Raw genomic sequence first — 12,762 nt, forward strand, 5'->3', positions numbered from 1 at the left:
CTGTTCGGGCTCAGAGCAGGGCCAATCAGGGGGTTGGGACACTGCCCCCTGTCACGCACAGAGCAGGGGCCATCAGGGGGTTGGGGCTTCGTACCCTGTCACGCACAGAGCAGGGCCAATCAGGGGGTTGGGCGCTGCCCCCTGTCATGCACAGAGCAGGGCCCATCAGGGGGTTGGGGAGCTCCCCCCTGTCACTCACAGAGTAGGGCCGATAGGGGAGTTAGGGCACTGCCCCCTGTCACACACAGAGCAGGGCAGATCAGGGGGTTGGGGCGCCGCCCTCTATCACCCACAGAGCAGGGCCGATCAGGGGGTTGGGGCGCCGCCACTGTCACACTCAGGGCAGGGCCGATGGGGAGGTTATGGCTCTACCCCGTCACACAGAACTGGGCCCTTGGGGGGGGGGGGTTGGGGCGCCGCCCTCTATCACCCACAGAGCAGGGCCGATCAGGGGGTTGGGGCGCAGCCACTGTCACACTCAGGGCAGGGCCAATGGGGAGGTTATAGCTCTACCCTGTCACAGAGCAGGGCCTGTGGAGGGAGGGGGTTGGGGCGCCGCACCCTATCACACACAGAGCAGGGCCGATCAGGGGGTTGGGACGCCGCACCCTGTCACACACACAGCCGCAGGGCGATCAGGGGATTGGGGAGCTCCCCCCTATCAGGCACAGAGCAGGGCTGATCAGGGGGTTGGGGTGCCTTCCCCTGTCACGAACAGAGCAGGGCGGATAGGGAGGTTGTGGCCCCGCCCCCTGTCACACACAGAGCCGCAGGGCCATCAGGGGGTTTGGGCGCTGCCCCCTGTCATGCTGATCCCAGTGCCGGGAGGCCTCGCGGCTCCCTGATCCCGGTGCTGGGAGGCATATTACCCTTTTACTATATAGGATAGAGGCCTGGGGGCCGGCTGGTTTGCCCTGAAGGGTGTCCTGGATCAGGGTGGGGGTCCCCACTGGGGTGCCTGGCCAGCCTGGATGAGGGGATGATGGCTGTTTGCAGCTGGTCACACACCCTTCAGGGTGGGGGTCCCCACTGGGGTGCCTGGCCAGTCTGGGTGAGGGGCTGAGGGCTGCTTTCAGGCTGGTGGTTGTTGACTGAAGCTCCCAACCGCTCCTTTTTTTCTTTTTTTTTTTTTTTATTCTGGGCCAAGGCCTCTGCTGCTGAAAGCTGGTATCTGGTTTGTTTCGGTTCTATAATCGAAAGAATGTATAACTCCAGCTCTGAGATCCCGGCCGGCTGAAAGCTGGTTTCTGGGTTTTGTTTAGCTTCTATATTTGTTACAATGTTTCAGACTGCCAGCTCAGAGGCCGGCAAGTCAGGCGGGGAACATTGGAGTTCTCCTTCACTGAAGCAAGCAAGCCTCATGTTCGCTTCCAGCTGCCTGGCCGCCGGCCGCCATCTTGGCTGACAGTTAATTTGCATATTGCCCTGATTAGCCAATGGGAAGGGTAGCGGTCATACACTAATTACCATGTTTCTCTTTTATTAGTGTAGATTTGTTGTTTGTATATATGGACTCTTCCCTCTTGTGGGTGATGTGGAAGATAATGTTCTGTTCTCTAAAATTCTTCATTTTCTTCCTGTCTTCTCTACTTGCTATCTTTTCTCTCGTTTTCACTGCCAAATTTCTTATACCAGTTACACTGTTCTCACTGTATCTTTATAAACCATCCACTCACACCATAACTCTCTGCACTGTCTTCTATCCTCACGATGTTTAGACTTTCAAAGCGATTGACCTTTCTGTTGCTTGACAAATCAGTGGTCTTTTAAATTCAAATTAAATTTAAAATTATCTTTCTGTGATATTTAACATTAACCATCTCTCTCAGATACAGTGCTTTATTCTTTTTGATAACTTTAATTCTTTAACTTACTTTTATTTTCTTAAAGGTAGGTAGGTTTTTGACACTAATTCTTCAGAAATCTTATCCACTTTTATGATTTAGATTTAACATACTTATGCTAATGACTTCATTTTTAGTTATCCTCACTTGAATTCTTTCTACCTTATTAGACAGTACATAGCTATATAAAACTGTTTTTAATATGCATAAATCTAATAAGATACTAGGTTGAATTATATGTAATTGCTATTTTCTAGGTCAAAAACTGTCAAATATTGACAGTTTCATATAGTTCAATCAAATAAAAAAACTGAAGCTTTCATTTTAATAATTTTTTGTTTATATGTGCATTTAACTTTGCAGAACCTTTTGATGGAACAAATACTGCCAGAGCTGTACATGAAAAGCAGAAGTTTGACATGATAAAGGATCAATTTTTAAAGGTAAACAGTAGATTAGATTAACTCTTAAACGCATTAGTAGACTAGTGTGCTTTGAAAATGAAATACATATGTACTAGTAATTGGACAGAATAGCCCTGGTTTCTGTGTTGTGAAGCCATTAATGTGGCACAATAGTGAATTTATTACTTGAATTTAGATATACTTTCCCTTCTGTTTCCATTCACATGGCTTTCACTTTTGTAGAAATAAGTATTTCCATAGTGACTTATTAAACTCTCAAAATGAAACTAAAGCCTGATGGACTTCTTTGCCTCCTAAAATATTGGGGAACTTATTATACCTTAAAAGAAAGCTTATTTATTTATTTATTTATTTATTCATTCATTCATTCATTCATTCATTCATTTACTGTTACTGTTGAAAGTATTACAGATATCTCCCACCCCACCCCCCCCATGATTTTTATTTTGCATGTCCTAACAGGAACTTGAGTCTCATTTTATCTTTGTTTATATTTTGAGAAGTTAAAAACGTATGTTTGTGTATATACACGCATTATATATATATATATATATGTATATATATATGTATATGTATATATATATATATATAAATATAAAAACTTCGGTCATATATATGTACATATACACACACACACACATACTGTAGTTTATTCCTTAGCTCTTTAGTCCACATTATGAATTTATTCATCAGTAATTTTGCTAGGTGGGGTTTTAGTCCTCAAGGAATTTTCGCAGTACAATGTAGTAACACACTGATAAAAATATGTACTATGAGACATACAGGAGAAATGCTTCATAGAAGAAAAAGATCAACGACTGTGACGAGCATTTTGGAGACATACCTTTTTATTATCAAGACATACAAGTGGACTTCATTTTGATGATAATTAAAAATGCAAGTGTATAATATTACAAACTATTCTTCAAATTAGGCCCTCTCAATTATCAACCAGAATAGAAAATTTAAATGAATGGAATTCTGCAGGACCAAACAGATATTCCAGAGAGAATATTTTTGTCAGGTTAAATTGATAACTCAAAAACAATATTGCTTACATAGCTATTCTTATTGATGGATAAGCTTTCTTCAGTTCCCTTTTTTTTTGTTTTGTTATCCTCAGGGAGAGTGGAAGAGAGAGGGAAAGACAGAGAGAAACATTGATGTGAGAGAAACACATCGATTGGTTGCCTCTGAACAGGGCCAGGGCCCTAGGAGATTGCAACCAAGGTATGTGCCCTTGACCAGGATCGAACCCGGGACTCTTTAGTCCGCAGGCCGACGCTCTATCCACTGACCCAAACCAGCTAGGGTACTTCAGTTCCTTTTTTTTTTTTTTTTCCTACCAATTCAACTTATTTGTCTTTTCTAGAGTCATAAAGAAAGTGTTTTTTAATAGATTTACTATCACCTTCATAAATACTATTTTTAATTGAAAAAGCTTGCTAGATGCCAAATAGTCAATCAGATAATTTAAGTAATCTTCCCTTATTCTTTCAAACTCAAAAAGATTTTGTTTTAATTACCTTGTACCTTGCTGCTTTAGATGAAATTATTTAAATCTGTGAATAAATGTGAATATTGTCAATTGTGTCTTTTTGTACCACCTATACGATTAATCGAAGCCACACAGGTATTGAGTTTTTAGATAACATTTTCTTTTCTGATGACAGAAACAATTCTTGTATTGTGTTAAAAACTTGGGAGATAAAAACACAAAGAAGTAAAAAAAAACACCCCAAATTTTACTACTTCGAGAGAACTACTATTAACATTCTAGTAACTTTCTGTTCAGGATTTGTTCTGCACATACTTTAGGTTTTAAGAATGATTTTTTTTTTCTTCTCACAGTCATGGCACAGATTGAGAAACAAAAAAGATTTGAACAGTATACTACCTTTAAGAGCTGCTGTCCTGAAAAGATGACTGGCCTCTATTACTTAATAAATTCTTCTGATAAAGAAAGAACAATAGTAATACCATAATGCATTTTGTTTACCTCCATCATAGTTTCTTTTCATTGTTCTTGTTTTCATGTTTTATTTTTAAGAGGACATACTTATATAAAGATTGCATATTTTATTATAACATTTCCTAATAAAACCCTTTGATTTAGAGATGTATTTTTGAAAATGTTTACATTGATGATTAGTGATATTATGGCATGAATTTTCAGGTGATCAGATAAAATATTTTTGGGGAGACTATCTGAACAAATAAAAGGTTTTTGATATAACTTCAGTTAATTGTACCACATGCTAATACTGAAAAGATTTGTGGAATTTTGGAAAGTATAATCTTCAGTAGATAGTTTATTGCCTGTCTGGTCTAGTAAAGTGAAGAGTCAAGTCAGTTATTCAGTTACTTGAAGCAAAATGAAATCTTTTATTTCAATGAAATCACTGCAGAGGCATGAAATACTGGACAGTTGCCTTAAGTCTTCACTTGATTCCAGGATAGAGGCTGTACGTGTGTCTGTATTAGCATTTCATTAGTACCTCAGATGCTTTTGATGTACTCGAGATTGCTTTCAATTTTTTGTGACAACAGTACATTTTGCACTGTAGTAATATGAGCGCTAACTCTGTATTGAACAGCAGTTAGTGAATTGTTTTTAAAAAATCAATTCGTTGTAGACATTTTGAAAAGATCAAGTCCCTTATGCTTTATAGTAGCTTAGTGCAATATGCATTTTAGCTTTACTTCCCATTTTGTGCTTTTATTTTCCATGTGACATGAAACAACAGAAACTGAAAGGTCAAAGTTGAGATTATAACCTTTTGATCATATCAGATTTTTTTCCGTGTGCAATTATAGGATTGTAATCAACTGGAATTTTTAGGCAGTAAGTCCCTAATAAAATGTCTTAGGGTAAGACATAAAATCATTATAAATAAAAGCTTAATGTTTGTAAAGATACTTTTTTAGTGTTTCTTTTTCACATGAAGAAGTATTGGTGGCTGCTGAAAAAGCTACAGTGTTTATTAAGGTTGTTTGGGGTTGTGTAAATATTTGTAAAGTGGTTAATGCCTGTACATTTAAATATGAAAAGTAATCTTGGAAATAGTTTTAACTTTTTCAAAAGGACTCTGTACAACTTCTTTTAGACCTGCTGTAGCACAGTTTGTACCTCTAATATATTTGGGGGTTTTGTTTTTTGTTTTGTTTTTTGCAAACCAATCCAAATGCTAAGACTTGCTTTTCTTTGACTTGTAAAAGGTGCATATTTTCATTTTCTTCTTTATGTTTAAAGTTTTGTATTATGTCAAATGCAATAAAGTTTATATATGGAAATTGTTTATGTGTTTTTGTGTTTGTGAGTCTTTGGAGATGAGATTGAGGCTGTAGCTATCATCTGGAACTGAACTGAATCCAATTATTGTGCTTAATTATTTAGATCAGAGGTTCTCAACCTGTGGGTCTAGACCCCTTTGGGGGTCGAACGACCCTTTCACAGGGGTCGCCTAAATACATCCTGCATATCAGATATTTACATTACGATTCATAATAGTAGCAAAATTACAGTTATGAAGTAGCAACGAAAATAACTTTATGGTTGGGGGTCACCACAACATGAGGAACTAACTGTATTAAAGGGTCGTGATTGCCGAAACCGGTTTGGCTCAGTGGATAGAGCCTCGGCCTGCGGACTGAGGGGTCCCAGGTTCTGTTCCGGTCAGGGGTGTGTGCCTGGGTTGCAGGCACATCCCCAGTAGGAGATGTGCAGGAGGCGGCTGATCGATGTTTCTAGCTCTCTATCTCTCTCCCTTTCTCTGTAAAAAAATCAATAAAATATATATATATGTAAAAAAATAAAGGGCCGTGATTAGGAAGGTTGAGAACCACTGATTTAGATTATACAGAGGGTCTTGGAATCAGGTTCTTTCATTGTTAAGCCAACTAACTACATCAACACCCTATTTCTCTTGTATTACTAGGAATGGAGCTTTCTACACAGATGAATTTTTTAGATTATTGATATTTAACACCTTTAAAGCAATTATGTTTTATATATTCCCTTTCTTGAAAATTTTCCTAAAATATACACTGTGCAACTCTTCTTTATCAGAATGTGTTGAGCATAATTAATATTATAGTGACTGGAGTAATCATTATAAACCAGTGATGGCAAACCTATGACACGTGTGTCAGAGGTGACACGCGAACTCATTTTTTTGGTTGATTTTTCTTTGTTAAATATATAAAATAAATATATAAAATAAATATCAAAAATATAAGTCTTTGTTTTACTATGGTTGCAAATATCAAAAAATTTCTATATGTGACACGGCACCAGAGTTAAATTAGGGTTTTTCAAAATGCTGACACGCCGAGCTCAAAAGGTTCGCCATCACTGTTATAAAAAGTAGTTAATAGTACTCTAGTAATTCTGTGCAGCACTCAAGGATGGGTAAGTATTTAGGGCATTCTTCCTTTATAATATTATGACATTTCCAAATAAAGTTCCTCTTACCCCGAATTTATTATGGTATGGACTCCTTCACTGGCAGTTTTCTCATCTTTCAAAGGTGAGAAACTTTGAAAGAGGAGGAAAAACACACACTGCCCTGCACACAGCTCATTTTACTGTTGCTGCTTTTCACCTGTTTTGCTGAAAAATAGATCAAAGTGAATAAACTTTCACTCAATTCAAAATCAATAAACTTAAGCCTAAGTTCCCCAGGGATCACTGGACTAGCCCTGAGACCTGAACGGGCCAGCTACTTTTTTTTTTCTTTCTAGAAGACCAGCATGGCAGTTAAACCTTACACAGCGGACTTGTGAGGGGATCATGGAAGTGAGACCCTTAGCTGAGTGCCTGAACTATTAAGTCCCTTGCGCAGTAAGGGTACGCATTAGGTTGGGATAAAGGGCAGCTTGGCTGGAAACGAAGCCTACCAAACCCACTCTAGAGGAAAGAGGTTTCCGCCACTTGGGCGCCTTTCCTCTCCACCTGGTGCTGCCTGGGAGCCTGCGCTCCTTGGAGTGATGGGCGATCCTCAGTTGCCCCAAGGGCCCGCCAGGGATCCGCCGATCGGCGCGGGGCGGGCTCGGGGGAAGTTGGCAGACACCGGGAAGAGGAGAAGCGGAGTCCGGGTCGCTGAAGCTCGGCGGAGAAACTTTCTGACGCCTTCTATTTAAAGTCGCGGGACGCGCCCGCCCCCAGTGCCGGCAACCCGAGCCGCCCCGCGGGCCAGAGGCGCAGTCAGAGGGAGAACACCAGGCGCGGCGCGGGCGGCTCGGGCTCCAGCTCCGGCCCGGAGAGACGCCATGGCGAGCAGCGACAGCAACCACGCCACCGAGAGCTTCCTCGGCTCCGACGGGGACGAGGAGGCGACTCGCGAGCTGGAGACCGAGGAGGAGTCAGAGGGCGAGGAGGGTGAGGAGGACGAGACGGCCACGGAGTCGGAGGAGGAGCCGGACGCCAGGTAGCGTGTGCGCCTCTCCCAGCCCCGCAGCCAGCGCGCGGCCCGGGCCTGGAAATGCGGCCGCCGAGGGCAGGTGCTTCGCGGCGCAGCCCCGGCCTTTTCCTCTTAATTGCTTGAGTTCATTCCCCTCGAGCTAAGAAAGAAGTACTTTCTCTCTGGGGGCGCTGCCTTGGTAAGAACTTAAAGGTGAAGGTGCCTCCTGCCAGCTGGAGTGACAGGCCCGCCTGCAGCTGCCAAGTTCATCCCTTCGGCGCCCCCCGCCCCTGCGCCCCCCTCACTACCCCCTCTTCTCCCAACCCAGCTCCTTGTCACCCGAAGCTCTTGTTTATTCCTGGGAATTTACTTCGGGTCCTGCCTAACTGCAGAATGTGCTGGAACGCTGAAACTTGTGGCCTAAGGCACGGGAACAACCTTGAAAGCCTGAGCTAGAGAAGGGGGTTTGGGCGGGGGGTGAGGGTGGCGGTCTCTTGGATGGCTAATACTGGGCTAGGTTGCCACAAGGGAACTTTATTTTGGTACAAAGGCCCATAAATTCTTTGGAGAAAAGAAGCATGAGTTTTAGCAACCCTCGTTCTAAAATCCTGCGCTTTTTTTGTTTTGTTTTCGTGGTCCCAAATATCAACGTTTCAATGAATGTGAATGCAATTAGGCAATACTGTATAAAACTATGGTTTTCCCTCCACTTAGATCTTCCTCTTCCCTCCCTTCATGGGGACCCTAAAATGAGATAAGTAGAAATCATCTTCTCTCTATTTAGATTTATTTCTACTTTTACTTGTTCTCTTTGGGTATGGGGTTTGTTTGTTTTGTTTGGTTTTTGTCAGTGATGTCTCTTCCTATTTCTATTAATATCAATAGAGAGGCCTACTTTGTAGGTGACACATGTGCAGCATTTCAGAATGCCCATCTTATCCAAAGTTAAAAGTACTGCCCAATATAGCTGGAGTTGAAGTAGCCCTGAACTGGCATTGATTAGGGTGAATGGTCTGTCAGATAAGTTTGGAGTACGGGTCACATATTTACCAGTCAGCTGCCAAGTGGGAAGCAGGCACAGCCCCTGTCCTCCAGGACTTTATGGGAAAAGTTAGAGAGCAATATGGAAAGTGTGACACTATGTACTAAATAAGTGAGAGGGTGGGGAGGACAGACCAGGGTCTGTGGAAGGTCAGGAGAGAGTGTAGAGACCTGTGACTGCCCTGACAAGTGGACCTGTCCTGGGTGCCGTACAGAATGGCAGGAGGTGCAGAAAGGAAAAGCAGAAGAGAAAGCACTTGTAGGAAATGGAACAAGGAATAGGGAATATTGAGAGGGAGATCTGTCAATCCCAGACTTTATAACCTTTTTCCCTTAATGGTGTCTGTGATTGTCTAGTTACAGATGAGGAAACCGAGGCTTTACTAGTATACAATTTACTGAGAATATAAGGCAAGTAGATGTAAGAACCAAGATGTGGGCCTGGGTATGTTTACTCCAAGCTACTTGTGGACTTTCACTGCTTCCCTTCCTTACTGAAGGTGAAACTTGAATGACTCCAACTAATTTCTACATTGAAAGGTTATTAGAGGAAAAGGAAAGGCTTCATCTCTTTGAATACTAGTGGGAGTTTGTTTCCCCTTCTTGAATGGAAAAGTTGTCTCCGCAGATTCTCAAAGGTCAGAATCATTCTCAGAAGTTGAATTACAAACTGATTACATTGAGAGAAACATAAAAGTATATAATATAGCCTAAGTAATAACAGAAAGATTAATTATTGCATCTATTTGCTGTGATATTAAGCCATTATTAAAATGCTATTTATGAAGATTTCTAACAGTATGGAAAATACATATATAGCATTTGAAAAAATACTGTATAAATTAAAGTCATCTCACTTTAAAAAATAAACATATATTGGAAAAAGGTGTTAAAGGTTAATAAAGGTTAACATATTGAAGGTTATGCTAAACTTTATTAACCTTATTGTTTAAAAGGTTAATAGTGGTTGTCTCTGAGTCATGGGATAATAGTTGACTAAAGTTTTTACTCTATATCTATCTGTATTTTTCAGGTTTTCTCTAATGAACAGATAATCCATTTTATTATCAGAAAATATAAATTTTATGTTTAAAAATTCAAAAGGCACAAAGTATAATCTGCTTGTAAGTCTTTTTTTATCTTTTCACGAATAATATATATTAAATTTATCCAGAGCTACCTTTCTGAATCAAGGGGTAAAAAACCTTTAATTGTAAAAACTCTTTTCTAGTGCAGGAAAGCTCACCATTACACATGCTAATACTTACTTTGAATCAGAGAAATGCCTTTCTGATGTACTATTCAGCGACATGAGTGTGATATATGGCATGAAAAGCCCTGAGTGTGAGTCCTATTAGCCATTCATTCTGTCATGGGCAAACTCCCTATCCTTTGAACCCCAAGTTTCTTATCTGTAAAATGATAGTAATACTCCTCATTGATAAAGTTGTCCTAAGATTAAATAAACTCTGTGAACGTGTGTAAGTATGCTTAGCCTTTAGTAGGTTCCCATTAAATTTTAGTTTCTTATATCCCTTCAGATGACTCATTGGCAGCAAAGCTTTACCTTCTGCCGACCATTCATCAGTGAAGGAAGAGGGGTGGTCTCAGTTTTCAATAAGTGTAATGATTCTATTCCACTTTGGCTTTCCTGTATTCATTCACTCACTAAACATTTATGAAATGCCTACTAATTGCCATGGACCATGCAAGGTGCTGGGGATAAAATAATAGCTAAGAATCCATTAATGTCCTCAGAGTGTTCACATTCTAGGTGGAGAAACATAAAAACATAAAATGTCATTAACTGTTATGATATTTGAGGAAGAAAAGGTATGTATGAAGCACTTCAAAGTAAGGAGAAAGTGCTGGGATCATCCTTCCTGTATTCCAGTCTAATGTTTGTTGGTTTATTCACTCAACAGCTATTTATTGAACTCCTACGATGTGCCAGGTACTTTCTAGGCACAAAGGAAACAGCAGTGAACAAAATGAACAAAGTCCCTGTCTTCCTGGGAGTGACTTTCCAGTTTGGGGAGACAAACAAAACACATATGTAACATGTTAGGTGGCAATGAGTGATATGAGGACAAACAGCAGGATAAGGGTTATGCTGTTTTGGATAAGGTGGTGAGGAAAGCCTCCCTGATGAAGTGACATTTGAGTAGAGACTTAAGGAATGGGTGTATTAGGCAAAGGGAAGAGCTGGTGCAAGGGCACTGGGGCAGGAATGTGTGTGGTTTGTCTGAGGAATACAAGGAAGTCAGGTTGCTGGAGCAGAGTAAATAAGGGGGAGGGTAGTGAGAAGTGAGATGAAGGAATAGTTGGGTTGCAGATCATGTAGGGCTTTGTAGGCCAAGGTAAGGACTTCAAGCTTTGCTCTGAGTGAAATAGGAAGCTGTGTTCTATCTACCATACCACTCAGGGTTTTAAAAAAACAAAAAGCATGGTGACTGCAGTGTTCCCTTAAATAGTGAGCATATACAGTCATATATTCATTCAACTAACATTTATTGAATACCTCCTATGTGCCAAACATTGTGCTGAATGTTTCAAACTCATGACTTTCTTTATGGGGGGAGATATGTAAATAGACACTCACTGGTTTGGGGATTTTTTTTATGATTGTAGACCAATGAAGCCTGACTCTTTTAATCTTTCCCATAGGTCACTTAGAATTTCTTCAGTATTTTTGTTTTGGATCATTTTCTGTTGGTCAATTTTCATTTCTCTATTTAAGCACAGAGGATTTTGCCACAACAGAACCAAGACTTAACATCATTTTCAATTGCAGCTTTGTCAGTGCTTGTAAAAAATAGGTCTGTCTAAGCTGATAGAACTAAAATTATTAGTGACATTTACATTTAAATAATCATTGTAGAAAACCTTTTGGAAGGTAAAGGGAGTTTGTAAATCGTTTTTGTTATCAGTACAGAGCACTCTGTTTCCATAGATCTATTTATATGTCTGCCCCGGCCGTGCTTATCTAGGTGTTTGGACAAGTGTGTTATTTGAGCCCTCTTTTAAGGTCAGTAGAAAGAGCTGAGATGGGATGGGTGACTGCTCAGGATGCCAGAGACTGGGGAGGAGAGGATAAAACAGAGGCACTTGTAGCCAGAAATTGAAGAGCTATTTAAGTGTTGGCTGCATGGGTATTACATGCCCTTGAGACTTTAACTCAATGTAGGTGAATACAGTAAGATTTGGAATTATTTTTTTCTTTAAAACAGCATACCTAGTAAAGTGTAGAACGTATTGACTAATAAAATGTTGCCCCCCAAAAAGTCTTATATTCCTTGGATATTTTGAACCTACTCTTAGTAAATGCCTTGACTCAATTCAGACAAGGTAACCAAATTCCTCTTTCTACCAAAACTTAGAGAATCAGGTACAAGAGACTGGATGTGGTTTGTACCTGAAATAGTAAACCTTTTGTTTAGTCCACCATTATCCAATAAAAATAAAATATGAGCCACATTTATAATTTTAGATTTTCTGATAGTTACATTTTTAAAAAAGGTAAAAAGGTGAAATTAATTTTAATATTTTATTTAACCCACTATCCAAAGTACTTCAACATGTAATCAATATAAAAACTATTCATGGGGTATTTTATATTTTTGTGTCAAGTCTTTGAAATTTGACGTGTATTTTACATTTGCAGCACATCTGAATTCCTCCCATGGAGGTACATTTCAAGTACTCAATAGCCACATGTGGCTAGTGGTTACCATATTGGACAATGCAGGCCTGATAATACCTAGAAATTCGTGAACTTTCTTGGAATCCATAGAACTGCTCCATTGACAATGAGTTCTATGTGCTAGGCCCCATGCTAGGCACCAGGGACATAAAGGTGATTGGATGGCACAATTGCTTCTCTCAAGGAACAGTTGTGCACAGTCAGGTGAGGGGAAGCAGTTAACCCCAACATAATGTCATAAATGCTATACTAAGGACATTAACAAAGGAATAGAGAAAAGACATGTATTCTTCTTAAAATTAGATTTAGGTTGTAGAGGTGGTACTATAGCTGGACACAACATCTAT

General features: G+C 40.3%; 2 protein-coding genes across 7 annotated transcripts in view; both read left to right on the forward strand.

Annotated features, from left to right (window-relative positions):
* The window catches only part of TENT2 (terminal nucleotidyltransferase 2), a 46,066-nt gene extending 40,499 nt beyond the window's left edge, over positions 1 to 5,567 (forward strand). For all 5 annotated transcript variants that reach the window (XM_070412243.1, XM_070412245.1, XM_070412244.1 and 2 more), the window contains 2 exons: positions 2,208 to 2,287; positions 4,121 to 5,567. In XM_070412243.1, the coding sequence (XP_070268344.1) occupies positions 2,208 to 2,287; positions 4,121 to 4,195 (155 nt within the window). In that variant the 3' untranslated portion in view covers positions 4,196 to 5,567. The remainder of the gene's footprint in view (positions 1 to 2,207; positions 2,288 to 4,120) is intronic.
* A 1,920-nt stretch (positions 5,568 to 7,487) lies between these two features.
* The window catches only part of CMYA5 (cardiomyopathy associated 5), a 107,933-nt gene continuing 102,658 nt past the window's right edge, over positions 7,488 to 12,762 (forward strand). The window contains exon 1 of one of the 2 annotated variants that reach the window (XR_011471190.1): positions 7,488 to 7,698. Coding sequence is in view for 1 of the 2 variants with exons in the window: in XM_070412248.1 (XP_070268349.1) it covers positions 7,541 to 7,698 (158 nt within the window). In the remaining variant the exon portion in view is untranslated. The remainder of the gene's footprint in view (positions 7,699 to 12,762) is intronic. The other variant, XM_070412248.1, reaches the window with a different exon arrangement.

The sequence above is a fragment of the Myotis yumanensis genome, unplaced genomic scaffold (genome assembly GCF_028538775.1).
Source record: "Myotis yumanensis isolate MYYU_CA2020_CCGP unplaced genomic scaffold, mMyoYum1.0.hap1 SCAF_4, whole genome shotgun sequence".
Taxonomy (NCBI): Eukaryota; Metazoa; Chordata; class Mammalia; order Chiroptera; family Vespertilionidae; genus Myotis; species Myotis yumanensis.